General features: G+C 42.0%; 1 protein-coding gene across 1 annotated transcript; it reads left to right on the plus strand.

Moving 5' to 3' along the window:
* Nucleotides 1-16,147: 16,147 nt before the first annotated feature.
* On the plus strand, nt 16,148-18,578 carry IVL (involucrin). The gene is made up of 2 exons (XM_055312470.1): nt 16,148-16,235; nt 17,467-18,578. Exon 2 carries the CDS (start codon nt 17,491-17,493, stop codon nt 18,286-18,288), a length of 798 nt encoding a protein of 265 aa, XP_055168445.1. The 5' UTR covers nt 16,148-16,235; nt 17,467-17,490; the 3' UTR covers nt 18,289-18,578.
* The last annotated feature ends 8,012 nt before the right edge of the window (nt 18,579-26,590 follow it).

Genomic DNA, 26,590 nt, shown 5'->3' on the forward strand with positions numbered 1-26,590 from the left:
TTTTTTTTTCTAGGACCTTCAAAACTCCAGAAGATGTGTGACCAGCCAAAATGCAATTCATGCTGCCAGCCCAAATCCCCGTGCTGCCAGCCCAAATCCCCATGTTGCCCGCAGAAACCTCCGAGCCGCCCACAAAAGCCCCCATGCTGCCCACAGAAGCCGCCATGCTGCCCGCAGAAGCCCCCATGCTGCATTCAGCCCCAGTGCTGCTGTCTGGAGCCAAAACCTGAATGCACTTGCCTTAATAAGGATTCTGAGTCCACATCACCCGAAACTCAGAGCAAGAACTCTCAAACCCAACAGCAACCCCAAAGTCCAAAAGAAGGACCCAACCTAGGTAATTTGGGGCAGAAGAAGCCAAATAAGTAGAGGGGTATACCCATCACTTAGTGGGGTCAGGCTAGACCTACATTTAGAAAAGCTGTTTCTCACTGACCATCACTTAGTACAAGCAGAAGCCTCTATTTCCCTTCACAACATCCCCTTTAGGAAGCCCCCCAACTGGAAATGGAGCCAAAGAGACTGGAATCATCTTTCCTGGTGATCCTGACATTAGAAAGCACAAAAATAAAAGAGCATTAAAAAGAATGTTGCCTCTCTCTCCTGTATCTGTGAAGCCATCTCACCTGTCTGGCTTTAGTCCAAGAAAATGTTCTGGACACGTCATGAAAACAAGAGCCAGAAACCTGGAGCCTGGGAGCACAGGGGTCTGTGCAACCAGAGTTAAGGGTGACTGACTCATCCTTGTTTTAAAGTGAAAGTCTTGCATTCCAGGGACCCTTCCAGTCCCTGGCAAAGAGAAGCAGTTGGCCACCCTTGGTACAAGAATACCAGTGCCCCTGAGCCCCTGAGTCCCACATCTGAGGCCAGAACAAGCAAGAGCATGTGCCTGGGAGTGAATCCCCGCCCTCATCCCAGAGATTTTAGGCAGAAGTAGGGCTGCTAGGCAAACTCCATGGTGGCACAGGCAGTGTTGTCTTGGAGCACCAGTGCTGGCTCTCTGGACCTAGAGCAAGTCATTCAACCTCTCAGGCTCCATTTCCTTATCTGTAATATGAAAGGCCTGCTACTACCCCATAGAGTTTTTATGAGAATAAAATGGTATCATTCCTTTACAGTGCTTAACATAGGGTGGGACATATGGTAAATATACAATACATAATTCTCATAATTCTCTTTGCCACCAGGTCCAGATTGCCCTGCAAAGAACATACCATGTTCCAATAGGTTGTCCCCAGAACACACCTCCATTAATCTAGGTAGACAGGTGGAAATAGAGAAACCAGCCTTATTTACCATACTTGTGAACTTCCATGTTAACCACTTTTTTGGCATATAATTGATAGATATATCCATCATCTCTAATCTTTTTCTACTGCTCCTTTGTGTTTCCTCTACATGACTGTTCCTGCCCACCAATCCCCAGAAAGCAACTGATCTACTCTTGGTCCCTATAAATCAGTTTGCCCTTCCAAGAATTTTCTATAAATGGAATCATCTAGTATGTACTGGTTTATGCTTGGCTTCTCTCATCAAAACTACTTTGAGATTCAAACAAGTTGTTGCATGTATCAATTATTCATTCTCTTTTATTGCTGAGTCGTGAATGCCCTCATTGTATGAATACACCACACTTTTTTAATCCATTAATCTATTGATGGGCATTTGGATTGTTTCCAGGTTTGGCTATTACAAATAAAGCTGTTATGAACATTCATGACAAGTCTTTGGATGGACATATGCTCTTGTCTCTTGAGTAAAGCTGTAGGCATAAAATGACTATGTCATTAGTAGGTATATTTTACTTTTTAAGAAACCACCCAGGGTTGGGATTGAGGCCCTTCTTGGGCTTCCTGCTCAGCAGGGAACCTGTTTCTCCCTCTCCCTTTGTCCCTCCCCCTGCTTCTGATCTCTCTCCCCCTCTCTCTGTCAAATAAATAAAATCTTTAAACGAACAAACAATTGTTTTCCAAAATGGTTGTGCTAGTTTACATTCTTACCAGAAGCACATGAGAATGCCAGCTGCTGCACATCTTTACCAATATTTTGCATGCTTGGTTTTTCTCTTTTTAGACATTCTAATATGTAGTGTTATTTCATTGTTACTTTAATTTACATTTTCTTAACTTTGATTTACATTTGCCTCCATGTATCTTCTTTAGTGAATTATTTGTTCAAATATTGCCTCTATTTACTGAGTTTTGGTTTCTTATTACTGAATTCTGAGGGGTTTTTGAAATATATATATTCTTGATACAAATCCTTTATCAGGTAAGTTATTCGCATATATTTTTCCCCAGCCAGGGGCTTATCTTTCTTTTTTTTTTTTAAGATTTTATTTATTTGAGACAGAGAGCAAGAACAAGAAAGAGAGAGAGCAAGGGCAGAGAGGAAGGGTAGAGGAAGGGAAAGAAGCAGAGTCCTTGCCAAGCAGGGAGCCATATGCAGGGCTCCATACCAGGACCCTGGGATCATGACCTGAGCAGAAGACAGATATTTAACTGAAGATGCCACCCAGGCACCCTGGGGTTTATCTTTTCATTCTCAAACAGTTTCAAAGAAGAGCTTTAGTTTGGATAAAACTGAATGAAACAATTTTTTTGCTGTATGAATCTTGTGTTTTGGTATCATATTTAAGAAATCTTTGCCTAATCCTAGGACACAAAGATTTTTTCCCCTATTTTTTTTTCTAAGTTAACTTTTATATAGAGTGAAAGCAATGGACAAAGGGGTTCTCTGTGGGGCTGGGGGAGGAAGTGTGGAGGACAGCATATGGATATCCAGGTGTTGCAGACCACTCTTTCTCTACTCAACTGCCTGTGCATCTTTGTCAAAAGTCAACTGGTCATATTTGCTTGCATTTATCTCTGAATTCTTATTTTGTTTCATTGATCTATTTGTCTATCCTGCTGCTAATGTGCTATTTCTTGAACTTTATAATAAGTCTTAAAGTCGGATAATTTAAGTCCTCTAATTTTGTTCTCAGTTTCAAAGTTGTTTTAGCTATTCTAGGTCCTTTGCACTTCCATATGACTTTCAGAAAAAATTGTCAATTTTTACAAAATTTCTACAAAATTTGTCAATTTCTACAAAAAAGAAAAGAAAAGAAGAATCCTGTTGAAATTTTGACTGGGATTGAATTAAATATACAGATGAAATTGGAAAGAAATGGACATGTTAACAATATTGAGTGTTTCAGGTCATAAATATAAAATTATCTCTTATTTATTAGGTCATCTTTAATCTTTTTAAGTTCTGTAGCTTTCAGTGAACAACTTTTGCACATATTTTGTCATATTTTCCCTATATATTTCATATGCTTTGACCATATTGTAAATGCTATTTTTTAAAGATTTATTTATTTATTTATTTATTTATTTATTTATTTATTCATTCATTCATTCATTCATTCATGAGATACAGAGAGAAGCAGAGACAAACAGAGGGAGAAGCAGGCTCCCTGCTGGGAGCCCAATGCAGGACTCAACCCCAGCAGAGGCTCAACCACTGAGCCACCCAGCCTCCTTGCAAATGCTATTTTTTATCTTCAGTTTCTGATTATTCACTGTTAGTATATTAAAAAACACAATTGTTTTTATATATTAACCTTGCATTCTGCTTATTAGTTTTAATAGCTTCATGTAAATTCCATAGGGTTTTAGATACATTTTATGTCTTATTTCCTGTCACTTGAGGATGTTCATTTTCTTCCTACTCTGCTAAGAGTTTTTAGCAAAAATGAATGTTGGATTTTGAAAATAATTCTGCTTTTATTGCAATGATTACATGGTATTTTTCTTTTTTAGTCCATTAATATGGTGAATTATATTGATTGATTCTTGAGTATTAAAACAATCTTGCATTTCTGAGATAAGCCCTATTTGGTTGAGTTAATTCTTCTTACATGTTCTTTTATTTGATTTGCTAAAATTTTAAGAAATTTTGCTTCTATGTTAATGAGGGTTATTGGTCTATAGTTTTGGATTTTTTTTCTTATAAAATGAGAAGTAGTCCCTTTTCTTCCATTTCTAGAGCAGCTTATGAGAGAATTGGTGTAATTCCTTCCTGAGATATTTGGTAGAATTCACTGTCTGTGCCTGAAGATTTCTTTATGGGAAGATTTTTAATTAAAAATATAATTTCTTTAACTGATTTTGAGTGTTTCAGATTATTTATTCCCTTTTGAATGAACTTTGCTAGATTTTGTCTCTTAGGAAATATATTTTATCTGTTTTATTTATTGGCATAAATTTGTTTATAGTATACTCTTATTATTTTTAATACCTATAGAATTTATAATAAAGCAACCTCTTTTGTTTCTGGTATTGGTCATTTATGTCTTCTCTCATATTTTCTTTTTTTATAATAAATTTATTTTTTATTGGTGTTCACTTTGCCAACATACAGAATAACACCCAGTGCTCATCCCCTCAAATGCCCCCCTCAGTGCCCGTCACCCATTCACCCCCAACCCCCGGCCCTCCCACCATTTGCTTCATATTTTCTCAATTTGTCTGGTATCTTCATTGATTTTATCAGTCTACTTAAAGAACCAGCTTTTTGTTTCATTGGTCTTCTGTGTTGCTTTCAGTTTTTATTTACTGATGCCTGATCTCATCTTTCTCATTTCCTTTCTTTTGCTTACTCTGATTTAATTTGTTTTTTTTTTCTTTTCTCTAGTTTTTTAAGATGATGGCCAAGGCCATTAATTTGAAAGTTTTCTTCTTTTAATGTATGCATTTCATGCTATAATTTCTCTTCTAAGTAAGTGCTGGTTTAGCTATATTTAAAAATGCTTCATATATTGTTTTTGTTTTCTGGTTCAAAAGACTTCCTAATTCCCTTTTTGATTTATCCTTTGATCCATGCATTAGTTATAACTGTTTTAAATTACTATTTTCCAAATTTTGGGAGATTTTTAAAAGATCTTTCTGTTATTTCTAATTTTATTCCTCAGTGGTCAAATAACATTCTTTGTATGACTTGAATTCTTCTAAATAGATTGAGTTTTGTTTTATGGACCAGAATATCCTCCAGCTTGGTAAATGTTCCATGTCTACTTGAAAAGAAAAGAAAAGAAAAGAAAAGAAAAGAAAAGAAAAGAAAAGAAAAGAAAATCCATTCTACCGCTGTTGCATGGAGTGTTTGCTAGTATCAATTAGGTTAACTTGTTAGTGCAATTCAAGTCTTCTATATTTCCACTGATTTTATGGCCCTTGTTTTGTCAAGTATTAGATGAGTCATACTGAGATCTCTGGCCATAATTGTGAATTCCTGTATTGTTTCTTGTAATTCTAACAGTTCTGCTTTATATATTTTGAAAGTCTCTTGTTAGCAGCATAAACACTTAGATTTACTATATCCTCTTCATAAATTGCCTCTTAATCTTTAAAAAATAGCCTTTATCCCTGATGATATCCTTTGCTCTAAATTCTACTTTGAAGTTAGTCACCCATTTTAGCTTTCTTTTGATTGGTAGAGGACAAACATTTTTCCCCTCACTTTACTTTTAACCTATTTGTGTCTTTATATTTAAAATGGATTCATTCAAATGGTTCTCAAAATATACCCTAAAAACTACAGAACACTTCTGAAAGAAATTGAGGAAGACACAAAGAGATGGAAAAATATTCCATGCTCATGGATTGGCAGAATTAATATTGTGAAAATGTCAATGTTACCCAGGGCAATTTACACGTATAATGCAATCCCTATCAAAATACCATGGACTTTCTTCAGAGAGTTAGAACAAATTATTTTAAGATTTGTGTGGAATCAGAAAAGACCCCAAACAGCCAGGGGAATTTTAAAAAAAAGAAAGCCATATCTGGGGGCATCACAATGCCAGATTTCAGGTTGTACTACAAAGCTGTGGTCATCAAGACAGTGTGGTACTGGCACAAAAACAGACATATAGATCAATGGAACAGAACAGAGAACCCAGAAGTGGACCCTGAACTTTATGCTCAACTAATATACAATAAAGGAGGAAAGACGATCCACTAGAAGAAAGACAGTCTCTTCAATAAATGGTGCTGGGAAAATTGGACATCCACATGCAGAAGAATGAAACTGGACCACTCTCATGCACCATACACAAAGATAAACTCAAAATGGATGAAAGATCTAAATGTGAGACAAGATTCCATCAAAATCCCAGAGGAGAACTCAGGCAACACCCTTTTTGAACTTGGCCACAGTAACCGGAGAAGGACAAACAGTGTATGTTCTCATTCATTTGAGGAATATGAATGATAGCGAAAGGGAATATAAGGGAAGGGAGAAGAAATGTGTGAGAAATATCAGAAAGGGAGACAGAACATAAAGACTTCTAACTCTGGGAAATGAACTAGGGGTGGTGGAGGGGGAGGAGGGTGGGGGGTGGGGGTGAATGGGTGACGGGCACTGAGGGGTACTCTTGACGGGATGAGCACTGGGTGTTATTCTGTATGTTGGTAAATTGAACACCAATAAAAATTAATTTATAAAAAAAATAATAAAAAATAAAATAAATAAAATAAAATAAAATGGATTCCTTGCAGATAATATATAGTTGAGTTAAAATTCAATCTGACAATCTATGCCTTTTGGTCAGAGTGTTTAGATCAGTGCTTGTAATGTGATTATTGATATAGTAGAATTTAAGTCTAAAGTCCTGATATTTGTTTTCTCTGTCTTACTTATTTTATGTTTGCTTTTGCACTGAGTCTTTTATATAATCCCATCTCATCTCCATTGTTGACTTATTTTCTACAACTTTTAGCTGTGTGATTTTGGTGGTTACATTAGGTTTTATGGGATGGATCTTAAATTCAGCACAGCTTGCCTTCACATTATATCTCTTCCCTGTCAGTACAAGAACCTATAAACAGTGTGATTACATTTCTCTCCTTCTGACCCCTGTGCTATTGGTGTGATACATTTCTCTTCTACATGTTATACATATACATTATGCATATACATATTATTTTCTCATAGTGCATTGTTCTCAATTTTGCATTAAATGATCATCTATTCTTTAAGTAGGTTTAAACAGTAAGCAGAAGTCTTTTGTTTTTTTTCTAGGTAATTACCATTTGCAGGGCTCTTTCTTCTTCTGTGTGGATCTGTAATTATGTCACTTTCCTTCATCCTGAAAGACTGCCTTTAACATTTCTCATAGTTTAGAGTCTGCTGGTATTAAATTATTTCAACTTTAAGTTCTGAAAAAAGTGTTTGTTTTTCCTTCATAGCCTATGTGTCTACTATCTTAACAACCATTGTCTTCTGTATTGTGTCTTTTTTTTAAATTCTTTTTAAGATAGAGGCATTATTCTGCTCTTTCTTACCTTACCTTCATCAGGAATAGCAGTTCACTCTGTTTTACCAATCATTTGTTTGAGCACCAAATCAGTGCCAGTACTGCCCAACAAAGGAGGGATAGCTAGCATGAGAGGGGACCAAGTTTTGGAATGTTGCAACCCATCCTTTCTCTCCAACGAAGCACTCTTCACTGGTTGGTAGCACACACTCCAGGGAAGGGTGTAGGGCTGGAGCCTCAAAACAAGCATTTTTAAGTTTCTAAGTAGGCTCTTTTGAGATTCATGGCAGACATCTAAAAACTTATACCTTCCAGAAAGCAGGCTTAAATAAATCTGAGAAGTAAAGGCAGGAGTGGGAGAGGAGATCCTACGTGGCCTGAGGTTAAATTAGACCTGCCTTAGTTTATCAGAATTTGAACACATGAAGTGTTCCGTCATCAGGAATGGTGAGAAGATATTAGATGTTAAGTTTATTTATGGGAAAATACATGTATCTCTTTTTAACATGAGTAGATTCATTCCCTCAAGAAGTATTTAGGAAGGTAATGGACGTGTGGGACCATGCACCAAGCATGGTCCTAGGTGCTAGGGAAATTGGGAAGCCCATGCAGTCAGGAGCCCCACTCTCCTGAACTTGCATTTTAGAGAAGCAAGCACAAAGATCAATTGTGTAAGTTCAAAAGGCAATGAGAGCTGTAACGAGACAGTATGGTACACTGAGTGATCTATTTTAGGTAGGGAGGTAATATTCTGAGTAGCTGATATGCAGAAGTAAATTGTGGGGACATCTGCAAAAGAGATCCTCAGGAACAGGGAACAAGTGGAAAGTTCCAGGCTGCATGCAAACCCCCAACAGGTAGGAACTGGGGAGTGGGCAAAGGGCTGAAATGGACAGGGGCTATAGCACAGCCAGGGCCTCATGGACTATGGCGTGTTGGTGACGGCTCCCCAGCAAAGGAAGTTTAAAGCCAGGCATGAGGTTTAGAAGCTGGAAGAAGAGAGTCAGCACTGGCTGGTACTCCATTCAACTGCTTCTCCTCATTACAATGTTTTTTTTTGTTTTGTTTTTGTTTTTGTTTTTTTACTGTCTATGCTCACTGTTCTCAAGTTCCCTCTTCTGGTTTGCTCTTAAAGCCACTGCAATCTGGTTTTCATCCTCACTGCTGCTTTGGCTGCCTTGTCAAGGTTGCTAACAGACTTCACGCATTGCCCAGCCCTGTGGACATTCTCAGTCCTCATCTGTAGTGTTTCCCCAGGTATGCATTCCCCTCCATGACCACATCTCTACATGGGGAATGGATAGATGCTATTTTCCTGGCATGTGTCTTACCCCACTGGCCACTCTTCCTCAGTTTTCCTCAGTCTTCTTCACTTGTTCCTTCTCATCTGACCACTTAACATTGGAATGATTCAGGGAACTGTCCTTGAGCCTCTCCTCTTTTCTGTCTGTATTCATTCCTATGGTGAATCCTGGCTCATGATTTAAATGCCATTTACACACTTGTGATTCCAAACTTAGAACCATTGCATGAACTCTTCTTTTGAACTCCAGACTGGTATATCTGTCTACTTTGATGTCTAATGGGCATCCCAAACTTAAACATGCCCCAAAGTGCTATTGATCTTTTCTACAAAACCTGTGGTTTTTCCTATCAGTGTGAATGACAGTTAGGATGGCCTTGCAGTCATTCAGGCCAAGAACTTTTGAGTCATTGTTTGCTCCCATCTGTACCTTTTATCTAATCTGTTGGAGAATTTTACTAATTCCATAGTTAAAACAGTCTGTAATCTGACCACTTCACCCTGCCTTTACTGCTATCCCTCTAGTTTCAAGCCATTGCCACATTAATACCATGGCCACTTCTACCTGCTTCCATCCTTACCAAGAAGACCCCTTTCAAAGTAAGTCAGATGATGTCATTGCTCTGTACAGCACTCCCCTGTGACTTCCCATCTCATTCGCCATGAAACCCCAAGCTGCTGTATGATTTCCTACACTGCCCACCATCACCCACTCCAGCACCCGGCACCCTCATCTCTTACATCTCTGTTCCTTGTTGACACATGGCCAGATACTGGCCTGCTTGCTGGTTCCAGAACCTGCTGGGCAGGCTCCCGCCTCAGGGACATGGTCCCTGCTATTCCCTCTTCCCACTTATCCTCGTGCTGATGTCATTCTCCTCAGGTTCTTCCTATGAGTCTTTCCTGACTACTCCATTTAAAATAAACCACATCTCCTCCTCTAGTACTCTATAAACCTCTTCCTTGACCTATTTTTCTACGGTATTTCTATCATGCTTTATATTCTGGCCATATGTTTATTTTGCTTGTTGTCTGCCTCCTGCACCAGAATGACAGCTTTAGGAGAGTGGGGATACTCACCTGTTTTTTTTTCAATGCTGTGCCCCTAGTACCTAGAACCATGGGCTTGTGGGAAGCTTTCAATAAATAGCAGTTGAATGAAAAAGCAATACAGTAGAATGTGAAAAAAGGTATGTCAGCAGAGAGAATGGAATGCACAAAGGCATAAAGATGAGTAAATTGAACTCAGGAGAGCTGAGCCTGGCCCAAACCTGCCGCTGACTCCCAGTATAATTCTTTCTCTCTGTAGACTTTGTCATTCTTTTCAAATCAGGGACGGACTCACTGACTATGAAAGCTCATTGAGCACCAGCTCTCTTAGACCTGAATCCTTCACTGGGGAGAAAGGCTGCTCTGAGATGACTGGGGCCAGAGGCTCCTGGGAGAAGCACCAGAGGCCAGGGCACAGGGGAGGGAAGAGGGCAAGGCTGAAGCCCAAAAAGCAAGGACCAAGTGCACTTTTCCCTGTAAGGAGAAGCCCTGGACCTGCCTTTCTCCCCCAAAGCCCTCTGACCTCTCTCTCCCCTTTTTGCCCCAATCCCATGCCAAACAGACTTCCTAGTAAGATCTGAGGGTCAGGAAAATGACACTCGTGCACTTTCTACCTTGCCTGTCTAGACTTTGCAGCTCTCTGGTCTTCCTCTGTGGCAACCCTGGGTTCTTCCTGGGGATGCAACAGCATTCCCATATCTATCACATTCAATGGGCATCTCAGTCTTCAATGGTGGAGAAAAAGGCTGGCCTGCTTGATGCACTTGCTGGCTACAGGACTACTGGCCAGTTGCTAAACTACTCTGTGTTGCAGTCCCTGATCTATATGGTTCAGAGGATTAAGTTACACAGAGGGTAAGGAGTGTTTACCATTATGTTTCATAAACTGCAAACTTTATAGCTTGTTTCCTCTGCATTCTGCCCAAGGAGACTTTTGCAGCCCTGGTCTGTTCTCACTTGCATCCATGCATAGGCCAGGTAGCTGAGTGCTTACATGGCATCAAAGCACACCACCTGTCAGCTTCTGTACCTGTGGCTCCATCAGATGGGACTTTCCTAAGAGCAGAAACAGGGTCATCCCCCTAAATCTAGGACTTCCTGAAGTCAGCAGTTGTATCTCCCTGTTGGACTGGGAGGGTAGGCTGGCAGGCCAAGGCCTTCACCAGTACCCTGGCCCAGCTGGAGCCCCAGATGCCAGTACTTGGCCTGACTCTGCACTGTGGCCTGGTTTGCTGGAGATAGTAAGTGGGGATGCACATATCAGGGAGAACAAACTGGCATTGTTTTGTAGTCTGGACCACACCAAGCCATCTGGAGGCCTAGAGCAGTTGGACACCTTCATGACAAACTGTCCACAAGCACAGATTATAGATGAGGTTAGAAAGAGGCCGTGTTGGGACTGCTCACAGGGGCTCAGTAGGACCCAAGAGAGGCAGGGAAATGCAGGCGCTAACTCCTCTTGGTGAGAGCCTCTCCTCCAGGACCAGATATATTGCTAGATCACCCCCACCACACACACCTGCACACATTCACATACACTCATACACATATGTGCACACATGCACATACTCCACATGCATGCAACCCCTTTCAAAAGTCATTTAAAGAGCAATTACTCATCTCAATGAGGCTGCTGATGCAGGGTCAGTTGTACCCCCACCCCCACTCCCCACTCTCTAATTAACAGGGGAGGTATAAAGGTAGAAAATGCAAAACCAGGAGGTTGGCCAAGTCCTGAAATGTCCCTGCCTCCTTTGACTTGTCTGACCATTGACAACCCTTCTCGGGAGGCTGCACAGCTGCACTTGGTTCTTCTCTCCTTTTTTGTTCTGTACCTGCCTCTTATCTCTGCTCTGTGATGTCCTTCCTTCTTCCCCCTCCAGTCATGGCCTTATCACTATTCCTGTCTGCCTTCTACCAGATGCAATAATCCAGGCACTGCCTTCAGATCTTGCACACAGCCTGGTAAAGTCTTACCCCACATGTTCTTTGCCCATCATCTGCATTCTGTGGCTGGCAGAGACCTTGGCATCCATCATTGGCTCCATGAGGCTGACTGTAGAGTCGTCAACTGTCACCTGGATTCCTTTTTTTTTTTTGTCCACATCAAAGTTAGACCCAAATGACTGCCTCTGTCCCACCCATACAGGCCTCCAGGCCCCTCCAGGAACCTCCAGGCCACTCCAGGAACCATCATGCTGTAGGAATGCAATCCCAGTTGTATTCCTCAGTGAGTCTAGCATGAGGTAGCACCATCAGTCTGCATGGGCCTCATGCACAGGAAGGAGACGGTCTCCTAGGCTGAGCTGAAGCATTGCTATTGAAGCCGAGGAGCAGGCTGACCATATGGAGGAACAAATGGGAAATCAGGAGACCTGGCTTCTGTCTCCACTCTACTCCCATGTACTGTGGGACTTTGGGGCTTCAGGCTTCTCATTTGTAAAATGAGAAATTTAAAGCTGACAGTTTTTTTAATAACTTTGCATTCTCTGAATTCTATATTTAGGCAGGTAACATACTGTATTCCATCAGCAAATATTGGCCATGATTCCCAACAATAAAACAATCAGTTTGAGTGCAAACTATATGCTAACCACATGTATTACCTCACCAAATCCTTACAGGAATTGAAGGAAGTATTTGTCTCCCCACTTTATAGACCAAGAAACTAGGGCCATATAGAGTTAGTATGACTTGCCCAGATAACAAGAGGTACAATGAGATTCAAATTCCGGGCCTGTCTTAGTCCAAGGCAAGTGCCCATCCCTGAGCAGTAATATCTTCCAGGTTGGATTAGGCTAATATAAATGCTAGCACCAGACAGGAAGTAGAGTTTTCCATTCCCGGGACTAATGACGGTCCATACAAGCACATGCTGGCTGAACCTGAGTCAGAGAAGACTGGGCATTCTTCCAGAAAACCCAGGACTAACCATAATGGGATCAGTCAATAAATGGCTGACTCACAGAGTTGAAAGATATCTAAGGTTATCTCATATAACCTGTCACCACCATTTAGACACTCAGGCACCTGAGGAGGCAGCCTGCTGGGGAAGAGAGTCTACTGCATGAAGATCAGCCCAGCTCAATCACAGACCCTCTGTGGGCCCTTAGGGAACTCGTGTCTCCTCTCCAGTCTCCAATGCCCACCTGTCACAACAGGGTCCTGGACCTTTGCAAGCATCAGGCTGTGTTAGGAAACTCCTATGCACCAGGCAATAGATGAGACTTTCCTTGTGCATTAAGTCCCCTCAGTTCAGGCATGCTGCTGCAACCTAGTGCAGACATCCAACTACAAAGAATGTGATTTCTGAAACAGTGAGCCCAAGGCAGAGGACACCCTGCCAGCAGGAAGAGAGGGCACGTAACATCTCCATTTCTCCACGACTGATAGCCTTTCATGACTTTGCTCCTCTTGCTGTTCCAAAAGCTGAGCTGTGACTGTTTTTCTACAGCAATCAGCAGTGGGGACTGAAAGTGGGAATCGGCAATCCCACGGGGCAAGGAAGGAAAGCCAGAGGAGGACAAACAGGCAAAATGGAGCACATCACACTAACCAACCCAGAAGCCCAGGGAGGAAGAATCCGCTTCTTGGCCTTTTGTTGATCTCATCTTCCTTCCTTGCCTTATTCCCTCCCAGAGAAGCAGAAGGGCACAAGAGGTGAATGAGGAGTGGAGGTCAGGTTCAGGAGACTGTGAAAGGAAGACAAGGAGGATTTAGGTCTTGTCAGGAGACTGTCAATGTGGGTTGGAGATTGAGAGATGTTGTCAGTGGCAGTGACCTGAGGAGAGGAGGAAGGGCAAGTTAGTGGCCTCAGAGAGTGGGGGTATTGCCTCACCAGGAAACAGCTTAGGTATGGCTACCCAAGATGGGAACATGGGACCTCCTGGTCCAAGTCACCTTCCTAGACCCATCTGCCATCACCCTGTACTGCCGGGTTACTAGGCACTGTCCTTGACACTATGCCCCTAGGGCATTGAAATGCTGTGACCAATGTTCCCTCCCTCCACAGGAAGGCAATAGTTCAAATGAGTTGTCTCACTTGGAGAAAAAGAGAACCCAATCAGTTTCTGCCTCTGTAAGAGAAATATCCAGGGCCTCCTTGGATTAGGGAAAAGCTAAGGTCAAGACCTCTGCATGTGTCATGGGATATGAGCTCATCCTCATTATACTGGGTGGGGGCTGGACAGTTACCCAGACTCATCATGTGCACCCGGGGCCTATGAGATCACTCACACAGACACTGAGAGACTCTCCCCCATATACATGTATGTTTGTCCCCTAAATGGGGCAATCTGAGGGCAGAGCATGGAGCTTCTGAGCCCCTAAAAGGCCAAGGCTTCTCCAACGCCTCCCCTGCACACACATACTTCCTTAGCATCCCACTCCACCCTTCTCCCCACACCCTGGCTTTGCCCAGTGGCCAAAGGTTCACACACATTGTCTTCCCCCCAAAGCCCTCATTATGCTGTGAATCAGAGGGCGGGAGGCAGATCTGGCAGGTAGGAGCCCCTAGAAACCCATAAGACCGGTGTGACTTCCTCGAGCAGGGTCTGCTGCCCTGGGACTGACTGTCAAGGGCTGGGAGAGGCAGATTCCTCCCGTGTGAGGTCAGCATCCAAGTGCAAGTCATGGGTGCCCATGTGAGGTGCCTGGCTAGTTCTTCATGGAAGAGGGGAGGGCAGAAGGCCTGAAGAGGGCTTTTCCTGCCCCAGAAGAGAGCTCACTCCTATGCTGCAGGGAGGGCAGTGAGATTCTAAGTGGGCTCAGGGAACAGACTGGGCAAAGGCAGAGGGTGGTGTTCCAGAGCCAGCGAACACTCCATCTGTCTCTTCATACTGAGCCCCAGAAACATAGCAAAATTAACACTATGAATAGATCTACTGGGGGCTGGAAGGGAGGTGCAGGTCCGAAAACCACTGGGAATCAGGACACTCTTCAAAATTAGTCTCAGAAACGAATATTTGCCTTCATATCATTCTAATATTTCCTTTTGATCAGGTTGTAAAGAAGAGAGTTTAAATAAATGATGTCTACACAATAAGCTATTACCCAACCATTAAAAAGAAAGGCAAAGTCACAATTTGATCTTGTTTATGCACACATGTGCACATACTCAATGCTAAAGTGTATGAGAACAGTGCTTCTCTCCAGGTGCTGAGATTCACCATTTTTTCATTCCTTCAGCTAATATTTATAGAGCAGTTTGTGTATGTGGTGGTTATGATAAATTCGGGGGACATGGCAGAAAGCATAACAGGCAAAACCCCTGCCTCACGAAGCTTATTTTGCAATGGGAAAGATAAAAAAGAAACACATGAACAAATGCAAAAAGGGCTCTCAACTGTTATTAGTGAAATGAAGTGAACCAGAAGATAAGCCTCCAGATAGGGAGTCGAGGAAGGCTTTTGGGCAGACCCAGCACTTACACTGAAGCCAAAAGATACACAGAGCCAGGGACCCTGCAGAAGCCTGTCAGCGAAGAGAGAATAGACACCAGGCCCTGAGGTGGGAACCCCCAGACTTGTCCTAGAAACTGAAGATACCTCATGAGGGTCTTTGAAACCATGATAGTGAGTTTGGATTTTATTCCAGATGAGCTGGGTCACTTTTGGCATTGAAGAAGGATGAGCTCCACCCCTATTCTGAAGGATTGCTATTTTTAGAGAATGGTCTGGAGAAAGCAAAGGATGATTTCGTTTTGATCTTTATACTTTTATGCATTCTAAAAATAATTATAGAAAAAAGCAATAAAAAACATTATAAAATTATAAATTTTAAAATTATAAAAAGCAGTGTTATATATTGTCTATTTAATACCTGTTTCCTTGTATGGAGTCGTCCATGCTTTGAAGTATTTATGAGCATGACTTTCTAGAGAACTTCTGTAAGTACAAACTTGGGCATGGGACCTAGCCAACTTGTAGCCCTACAAGTCTTCTATTTGACCCTTCTGGTCTGAAGTCTGACCCCCTCAGAACTGGATTTGTTTCCACACAGAATGGGTTATAGATATGTCCTGAGAGCAGATGGACTGTGGGCAAGAAGCTAAGGGAATCCCCAGCAACCCCATCCCTTCACAAGATGTGATTCTTCCCACCCTGACACCACATACCCCAGTCTGAACATCCCAGAGAGACACATAACTTTCTATCCTATGCTCTTGTAAATGAATCTCCATGCCTAATTATCAGGTTGGCCCCGTTTTATAAGTGAAAAAATTGAGATTCAGAGAAAAGGCATAGCCAAGGCCACAAAGCAATAGGAAAAAGGACCAGTCTCCCAAGATGCCTCCCTCACCTCTCCATGCCCATGTCAGATGAGTACCATAGGAATGGTGGAGCCCCCAGAGCTCTCTGTGTGTTTCTGTGAAAAGGGGCCCTGAGGGGTTTTCTGTTTCAGGTGCCTATGATGAGTCAGGAAGGGGCTGAAGGAAGTTGACCAACTTGAGTGGTGAAACCAGTCCATCTCCTTCAACCAGAGAAGGAGGCTGGGCTGGGGAACCATATAAAGGGCACCCGGGTCCCTGCTCAGCTCAGAACTCCACTAGAGGCCTCTCCAGCCATCCCCACTGTGAGTCCTGTAAGTATTCGCTGGGAGGACTGGGGCTGGCACCAGGGGTATCCAGCACACCAGAACGTGGCTAAGGGTGGCCAGCCTGGGTGGTACATGGGTCACTCTTAGGCTGGATTCAACTGAACTACATGTCTTTCTAGGAGGGCTCAGGTCCCTGTGTTGAAGGACAAATGTCATGGCATGGAAACACGGAAAGAGAGCAATCATTTCTCCTCCTGTCCCATCTTTTCTTGGTTTGCTGTTTTGGACTGTGTGGTGGTGGTGGTGGTGGTGGTGGTGGTGGTGTGTGTGTGTGTGTGGAAAGAGAGAGAGAGAGAGAGAAGAGGTAAGGTGAAGGAGAGAGGGAGTATAGCTAATTTCTTCCCTGAAACTGTTTGATTTGGGTTGACTATAATTGCACTTTCTTTAGGGGGACAGAGGTTTGAGAGAAATGCACATAACTTTTGTTGTGCTGCAGAAGGGAGAATGGCAAATGGGGCAAATCTTCTATTTGGAGAAACCCAGGCAAAGTAGGAACAGGAAAACCCACCTTAGAAGTATAGGACTCAGAAGAACTGGCTCCATGTCCCAACAAACTTCCAGCCCCTCTTCCCACCCCACCTCCCAAGTGCTAGGGCTGCAGCTAAATCTCTGAAGGTCATGAGAGAAACCTCTGGAGTTGAACGGGCCGATCTGCTAATTTTACATAAAATAAATCTGAGGCCTCACAGGATTAAATGAACTGCTCAGAAATATACAGCCTTCCACTGGGATCCTTCAACTGATCAGATATTGTGTGAGTAGTCCAGGGTATGTGCCACAACTCCTCTGATCCTCTGGCATGGACCACTGATTTTCCAGAACTCAAGAGTCCTCCAGGAGGCTCCTCTTTTCCTAGGATCTCACCTCTTCCCATCATAACCCCAGAACTCATCTCTCCTTCTTGGTCAAAGGAGGTCAAAAGTAGAGGCAGAGGCAAGGAGTAGTTCAGAAATGGCACCCAGCCTACCATTACCCAGCACCTTGGAAGCCAGATCTCTTTGTTGACTGTTTCTGGGAACAAGAGGCTCCCAGGAGGGCCTTTCTCAGCCCTCCTCCTCCTCCCTTTCACTCTACCACTTCTGGGGGAACAGTCACCAGAGTGGGCAGGGAGGCCCCAACCCAAGGGGTGCTGAGAAACAAATCTCTTGTGCAGATTCTGGGGTTTCATTGACACCCTCTGCCTTCAGTCACCCTTCTGACTCCCTCTGGTTTTCAGGTTGATCCTAAAGCAGTTTCCAGGATGTCCCAGCAACACACTCTGCCAGTGACCCTGCCCCCTGCCCTCAGTCAGGAGCCCCTCAAGCCTGTGTCTCCTCCCATCGATACTCAACAAGAGCAGGTGAAACAGTCGACTTCACTACCTGTCCTGTGCCAAAAGATGCCCTCTCCACTCCCAGGGAAGGTTCCCTTGGGGCATGGGGAGAAACATACAAGTCTTGTGAAGGGGGCACCCGAGCAACAGTGTGAGCCACAGGAGCAGGAACAACAGCAGAAACAACAAGAGTCACAGGAGCAGAAACTGCACCTGGAACAGTGTCTGGAACAGCATCAGGAACAACAAGAGTCACAGGACCAGAAACTGCACCCGGAACAGTGTCTGGAACAGCAGCAGGAGCAACAAGAGTCACAGGAAAAGGAACTTCATCTGGAACAGGAACAGCAGAAGGAGGAGCTACAGCAGCAGGAACAGCAGCAGAAAAAGGAACAGTGTGAGAAACATCAGGAAGCAAAAAATCTGGAGCAGCAGCTAGAGCAGATAGGAGCACAAAGGAAGCAGCAGCAAAAGGAACAGCTGGAACAGGAAAAGAAGCTCGTGGACCAGCACCTGGATCAAGAGCCAGCACAGAGAAATGAGCAACCAGAAAAGAAAGAAGAGCAGGTGCTGGAGCAGCAGGGGCAGCAGGAGGGGCAGCTGGAGCGGCCTGCCTTTGTCCCAGCTCTGGGTCAGGTTCAAGAGCCCCTGAAGGGAGAAGTCCTGCCCCTCACAGAGCAGCAGCACCAGAAGCAGGGGGTTCACAACCCTCCAGAACACCAGTGAGCACCCCCAGGACCCCAGAGGCTCTCATGTATCTCAAGTCCCCAGCCCTCGTGGCCCACCTCCTCTGTGAATCCACCTGACCCTGTACCTCTGTTTCCCTGACAGGGCTGGGGGAAGGGGGAATTACGGCTCGGCACCCACCCCTCATGAGCTCGTCCCATCCTCAGGTGGCCAGAACCTCTGCCTGAGGAGACACTACTTACTACACTAACTCTGACTTTGTCCCCAGGATTATAGCTGAATCTGTGAGTGTGCACAATAATACAAAATAAATCCTGGAAGTTCTGGGATCCTGTATTCTCTTTGTCTTTTCTCCTCTATCTCTCACCTTATAAAAACCTGTGTAGGGGTCAATGGATGTAACAGACTCTCTTGGCTAATACCCAAAGGAGGAAAGACATCTTTAATTCTGCTCCCCAAACCACATACACATACATATATTGGCTCATCAGCTTCTTAAAAGGAAACCAAACCAATTCCAAACCAAAACAACTTCACTCATTCACCTGAAAGCAATGCTTGCCCATTGCTGGTCATGAAGCAGGGACAAGTTAACCTGGAAGGGAGGAGGATCTGTTCACCTCAGTCCAGCACCGCCTTATGCCACACACCAGGCTCAGTCTTAGCCCCTGGCCAAGCTCAGCCTAACAACTCTGATCTCCTCTCAACTCCTTACTTTAGGGAGGGCTCTAGGAAGACACCACGGAGGTATGGGGGCTTCAGCTGGGTTCTGAGTGTACTCTGTCAGATGCCTTCCAAGAGTGTGATGAACTATCTAAGGAAAACTTTAGAGAAGTGAAAGAAGCAGAATTGAGCAAAGTGGGAAGGGGAGACAGTCCCAAGACTGGTCCCAACGAGTGATATTGACAGTGTCACAAAAGAAAGTAAAGGCTGGGCTCACTGGAATCATGGGAGTGCTCAGTACGCTGGAGAAATACAGATCCATGGCCATTGTAGCCATTACCCTCTCTGACATTTCTGTAGCCTTTACTGCCATCAATCACATCAGGACTTGATGCCTTCTCCTTCCTGGGACAAACTGCATTTAATGCTTCAAACCACCTGCCTTTAGCTTATTTAACCCCATCATTTGAGCAGGTTTTCTCAAGCCACTTAAAGCTATTTTACCACAGCCGTGAGGATATGCCTGGGGCATCCCTGTTGAGATATCCACAGGCAGCTAGACTCAACAGACCTGAATGGCACTTAGCATCTGTTACTCCTCGCCCAACCCTAGCAACACTCGCCATGTTTCCCTCTTAGGTATTCTTTCTTGGCCAATGATACCACCATCTGTGCATTCACCTCGGCAGAGATACAGTCATCACTCCTCCTCTTTTTCCCCACCCTGCCCCACCAATGGCCACTTCCTTGCTATTCCTGCCAACACCCCCAAACTCAGACTGAGATCATTCCTCACCTCAGCTTTTTCAGTGAACTTCACGCTGGTCACCTTTGTTCCTTGGCTCCCTACACACCCCACATTGCACCCATTAGACAGAGGACAAGGTGTTGTACTTAAACTTTGGATCTAACCCCATTGCTTCTGCTAACACTTGCCAGTAGATCTCATTACAGATCTTCCTTGACTTATAATATATTTATGTCCCAATAGATCTATCATAAGTTGGAAATATTTCTAGTTGAAAATACATTTAATACACCTAACCTATGAAACATCATAGCATAGCATAGCCTACCATAAACATGCTCAGAGCACTTACATTAGCCTACAGTTAGGTAAAATTATCTAACACAAAGCCTATTTTATAATGAAGTACTGAACATCTCATGCAACTTATGGAATACTGCACTGAAACTGAAAAACAGAATGGTTGTATAGATACAGAATGGTTATAAGTGTATCAGGTGTTAACCCTCATGACTGTGTGGCTGACAGGGAGCTAGGGCTCCCTGCTGCTGCCCAGTGTCATAAGAGAGTATCCTCCATATATTGCTAACCCAGGAAAGGATCCAAATTCAAAATTTGAAGTATGGTTTCTACTGAATACATATTGCTTTTTCACACCATTGCATAGTAAAAAAAAAATCATAAGTCAAACCATAGTAAATCAGGGACCATCTGTACTTACAGGATGAGGATGTTCAAGTCCTCCTAATAGGACAGAGTTAAGAGAAGCCTAGGTAGGATTGGGCAGGAATATTGGGGACAAAGGAAGCTGTAACCAGAAAACCTCAGAGTACGCATACATTTTCTTTGGAGAGTTACATTTTGATTTTTTAATATTGACCTTATTTTTTAGAGCAGGTTTGTACTTACAGAAAAGTTGAGAAGCTAGTATACAGAGAGTTCCTATATACTCCACACCCAGTTTCTCATGTTATTAACATCTTACATGGATATGGTTCATTTATTACAAACAAAAAACAATATTGATATATTACCTAGAGTTCATGATTTATTCTAATTTCCTTGGTTTTAACCTAATGTCTTTTCCTGTTCCAGGATCCCAGCTAAGATACTCCACTGCATTTCGTCATCTTGTTTCCTAGGCTCCTCATCACTGTGACAGTGTCTCAGTCTTCCCTTGTTTTTGGTGACTTTGACTATTTTGGGGGGCTACGGATCAGCTGTTTTGTAGACTATCCCTCAAATTGGGTTTGTCTGATGTTTCTCTTATGATTAGAGTGAGGTTGTGGGTTCTTAGGCAAAAGAGTACAGAGGTACAGTTTCATTGTCATCATAGTTCAGGAAAAGTACATACTCCTAACATGATTTATCACCTTGATCTCCCGACTGATGTAGTGTGTGTCAGGCTTCTCCACTGTAACGTTAAATGCTCCTCAGCCTACTCTTCACCTCCCACCTTTCTATAGTGTGTTGTTTGGAAGGAAGTCACTATGCGAAGTGGGGAGTAAGCTCCCTGTCATTGAGAGGTGAAGTATCAATATAGATTATTTGGAAGAGTAAAAGTAAACAACTAGAACTAATACATTTTCTGTACAAGAAACAACAAAATGAAAAAGGAATGGGGTAAATATTTGCAAACCACATATTTGGTAAAGTGTCAATATTCAAAATATATAAAATATATAAAGAACACTTACCACACAATAGCAATAAACAAATTAGAAATGGGCAAAGGACCTGAATGGTATTTTATTTTGTTGCCCAGATTGTTCCAGTCTTGGCCTTTGGGAGCTCTTTCAGTTAGCTCCTGAGTCCTTTCTTGATACATCATTTTTCAATTTGGTTTTATTTTTTTGTTTGTTTCTTTGTTTTGTCTTTGTTTTGCTTGTTGAGCACTTTGGTACTTTCTGGCACCACAAAATCCTCTGGGCTTGTCTTGTATGTTTTCTTCCCCTGTCTAGAATCAATAATTTCTTCAGTGACCTTTTTTCACTTTATGAAGAATGATATTAGAAACCAAGACATGAATACTTGGTATGCTCATTGCTACTGGTTTGTCACTTCTTTTAGGACCTCTCAATGCAGAAAATATACTGAATATTCTAACTTGTGTGTATGTGTATATATGTTTCTCTATGTAACCATTTGTATTTAAATCAAGGCAACCATGAGTTTATACTGATTTCTTTGACTGTAATCCATTACTATATGAATCATTCTAGCTCTTTCCCTTGCCTATCTTCAAATTTTGACTCCAACAGTAAGAAATCTGGTACCTACCATCCCCCACCTATTTTCTTAATCATTCATCTCTAGTATACACATATAACTGAAGCAGAGTTATTCATCTGAACCCTTCCCATGAGTAGAGATACCATTATCAAATATGGGATGGTGCCTATGAACAGTTCCTTTGCCTTCAGTCTTACAGGTCCCTCTCATTTAGAAAGTTATTGCGGTCACTCCTTCTAGTGAGGTTGTTCCATACATTGTAACATAGATTCTTTCATCACAGTATGCATACTTCCCTAGGATTCCTCAACTTCCTAAATTTTTTTTTCAATTTTCATAAATAAGGATTCACTCTTTATGCTGTAAAATTCTATTGGCTTTGACAAATGCGTAATTATATGTATCTACAACTACATTATCATACAGAATAGTTTCATTGCCCTAAAAAACTTATCTATGCTTTACCTGTTCACACTTTCCCTGCTCTCCCTGAACCCCTGACAACCACGGATCCTTATACTGTCTCTATAGTTTTGTTTTTTCTAGAATTTCATATAACTGGAATCTTACAGCATGTAGTTTTTACAGACTGACTTCTTTGACTTAGTAATATGCATTTAAGGTTGATCTAAGTATTTTCATATTTTGGTAGTTCATTTTCTTTTATCACTGAATAATATATATGCATATACTACATTTTGTTGTATGAATATACACAATTTGTTGATCATTCACCTATTGAAGGATGTCTAGTTTGCTTCAACTTTTTGGCAATTATGAATAAAATTACTGCAAATCTTTGCATGCAGGTTTTTGTCTTAGAGATAGATTTTCAAATCATTTGGGCAAATCCCTACAAGCACAGTGCTGGATCACACAATAAAACTATGTTTAGCTTTGTAAACACTCTCCAAAGTGACACATAAAATTAGCCATGACAATCATTCATTATGATCCCTCTGTTTTGTTCTGTTTTTGAAGGGCTCAATTGGTGAATTAAACAGGAATATATAATGGGAACTACTATGAAAGTGGCACTCATCTCTGCCATTCTTCCCAGGATGATGTTGTACTGTATTTTATTTGCTATATTGGTTAGTGGCAGTGGGGGAGGGGGAGTTGCACAGTGTTACGGATTTCAGTTTGACCTTTCTACTATGATAACTCTTATTCCATGGATCAAGAAACAAATATGAGAAAACTGCTTAGTCCTAAGTATGTTAATCCTGCAAGTTCATTTATCTTTAAGGCATCAATGCATACAGGAACTGAAAAAAAATGGCCTGAGTATGTCTACAGACCTCTTGGACTCATTGTGGAAAGGACCTGAGCCAGAACTGTATCACCTGACCTCCTCACCTCCTTATTGTAGCAGGAAGGCTAGAATGATCCCTGGGGCCTCCAATATTAATGTCAGCTTAGACTATACATCCACCAGCCCTTAAAAGATCTGGATATTTCTCTTTCTCCAAAGTATAGTTACTTGGGAAATAATTGAGTGCATCACTACTGTATATACTTGAGGTGTTATAGAGTCCTTTCTCAAGAGGATTGGATCTCCCTTCAGTCAATTGGTTCTGGGTCTGAGAACTGCCTCAAGACTGAATATCAGGTAAGAAATTGTAACTTAGCTTTGAGATAGCTAACATCAGCCATATATATGGAACAAGTATATATCCCTAATGACTGCCCATCCATCTTGTCTCTAGGAATACCAACTTCTATTACCTATTGCTCTAGATTCCTGTGAGTTAGGGCACCCAGGTAAACATTCTGACATTCCAGTCTTGCTGACTATTACAGTAATCACAACTCCCTTCCTTCTAATAGCTAACTAATGCCACCTATCCTCTACTATTCCAGAATTCTATCATCCTCACTGACACTGTGGGGCCCAGTTCAATATGTATTTCCTACCTCAGCCCCAGATGACAGAAGACAGCCAGTATCTGGCTTCTCAATGATGATGATGCCCCCTCATCAGTACATTCTTTGTAACTTTAGTGAAAGGAGTGTCTCCCAAGCTTTCCTGAAGAACATATTCAGTTGCCTGGTTTGGGTTGTATTATGAATTCATTCTACCACATCCACCTCTCAAACACTTTATCCTTTCCTCAATACTCTCAGGCAGCCTGGTACCTTCACCATAACTTTTTTTCAAGTCCTACAAGCATCCCAAGAGCACATTAGGACATTTGGGGAAGTGAGCTATAAGTATTGCCTCAGATCAATAAATAGTCTCCTATTCAGTCTCCTATTCTCCTCCTCCCCATGGGCTAACATTCTCACAGGTAAGCACTCCTATGTACTGGAACATACTGCTTGTAACTCCTTCAGTGAATAATTCTCCCTGCCTTCCCTTTTATAAAGCAGAACCAGCACTAATCTGACTGGTTCTACTGAGACTTTAACCAATGGCCAAGAGAGGAAAGGGGCAAATCTCGAGATAAAGAAGTATTGTCTACAAGGCATCTGCTTTAGTTGAAGTATTTTCAGAGTCTTCGGCCAATGGAGGAGGACCTAGATCTCTTATCCAATGAGAGTAGTCCATTTCTAGAGGCTGAGAAAATTCAGAGGATTTTGGAATTCAGTGTTACCAAGCATATTTGAGAATATGTCTCCCTTTCTTCCCCAGGGCTCTGCTTTGATATAGGAAACATGTGAAAAGCAATCTTCATGCATTGGGGGCAGAGAATGTAAATTGGTGCAGCCACTATGGAAAAGAGTACAGATGTTCCCCCTAAAAATAAAAATAGAAATGTCATATGATACAGTAATTTCAATATTAGTTATTTACTCAAATAAAACAAAAACACTAATTTGAAAAGATATACACATCCTTATGTTTATTGAAGCATTATTTACAATAGTCAAGATATGGAAGCAACCCAAGTGTCCATCCATACAAATGGATATAGAAGATGTGGTATATGTATATATATATATATATATATATATATATATATATATATATATATATTCAATAGACTATTACTCAACCATAAAAAAAAAGAACGAAATCTTGTCATTTGTGACAACACGGATGGACCTAGAAGACATAATGCTGAATGAAATAAGTCAGACAGAGAAAGACAAATGTCATATGATTTCATTCATATTAGAATCTAAAAAACAAAATAAACAAGCAAACCAGAAACAGACTCACAAATATAGAGAATAAACTGTCGTTTGTCAGAGGGGAGGGTAGTAGGCAATGGGCAAAAGGAGTGAAGGGGAGTAGCAGCTACAGACTTCCTGTTATGGAATCAACAAGTCACAGGGATGAAAGGTACTGCATAAGGGATATAGTCAGTGGTATTGTAATCACATTGTATGGTGACAGATGGTAGATACACTTATGGTGAGTAGAGCAAAATGTATAAACCTGTAAAATCTCTATGTTGTACGCTGAAACCAATGTAACATTGTATGTCAGCTATACTTCATTTAAAACAAAAGAGGAACATGTGGATGCTACAAATTCGGCTTTCTATGAAGGTCACAATTAGGTCCCAAGCCTTGTATTTAGCACCATCTGCCCTCTGCAGTAGAGGAGGGTCTTTAAACACTACTATGGAGGTTTTCTGATTTTCATATCATGTCCTAAGATAGTAAGTGGATAACCTGAGTTTGTGATTTTTTTCTCTTTAAAGCATCAGTAGGATCCAGGAATAATCAACCAATCCCATAATGTCCATAATGGTTACTGTTTCTTCTGTGTGTCTCAAGTGTCACATATACTGCACAAACCAGAACAACACCTTCCACTGACTATATTTTGCCCCAGTTCACCATAAAAGATAGTAATGATATGCTACAACATATGAAGGGCGATCAATGACTCCACTTACCACCAATGAAGGGTTTCTTGTCTCTTCTGGCCAATGAGTGAGACAATAACATAATCCTGTTAGAATTGGCTTTCTGGAACCACAGCTGGTTGTCATTCCTGGATTTCCCAGAAGCACTCCCTGAGACGAGGATTTTTTTTGCAAGTGATCTGTGAAGGAAGTGCTTCCAGGAGAAACTAGTAAAGGAGTACAAGAAGATGAAACCATACAGGTGTGTGGTTTCAGGCAAAGGCGTATGGCAGATAGCTTCAACTTGGTCCCACAGGAGAACCGTAGAGCATAAAGGAAGCCTCAGGGCTGTACTGATGTGAGGCAAGACAGCCAACCTTCCTCACTCCAGTGCCTATAAGTCATTGGCTAAGAGTCACTCCATGGAATCATAAAATCTTAGGCACTTCAGGCTTTGTGTATGTGAGGATAAAACAGGTTCCATTGCCCAAGGGCAGTCATATGAATAAGCATCATAATATTAACAAATGGAGGCAAAACTACCAAAGCCTATGTGATGTTGAAGGACAACATGAGGACACGGCTAGCAAAATCTAGACCATGAAATGCTCTAAATGACAAATACTTCCGTAATTTTCTTCCATAAAAAATTTCAAGGAAACAAAAAATGGACAGAGAACTTTATAGATTAAAATAAACTTTATGTGAAATATAAGAAACAGCACAGGGGAAGGGAGAAAAAATTGAATAGGTCAGAGGCAGACAAACCATGAGACACTCTTAACTCTGGGAAACAAACTGAGGGTTGCTGGTGAGGAGGTGGGTGAAGAGATGGGGTAATTGAGTGTTGGGCATGTGATGTGATGAGCACTGGGTGTTATATGCAACTGATGAATTA

Source organism: Nyctereutes procyonoides, unplaced genomic scaffold (genome assembly GCF_905146905.1).
Source record: "Nyctereutes procyonoides isolate TBG_1078 unplaced genomic scaffold, NYPRO_anot_genome, whole genome shotgun sequence".
Classification (NCBI taxonomy): domain Eukaryota; kingdom Metazoa; phylum Chordata; class Mammalia; order Carnivora; family Canidae; genus Nyctereutes; species Nyctereutes procyonoides.

What these genes read in the sequence shown, in the direction of transcription:
- IVL (XM_055312470.1), top strand. Translation starts at nt 17,491, where the DNA reads ATGTCCCAGCAACACACTCTGCCAGTGACCCTGCCCCCTGCCCTCAGT.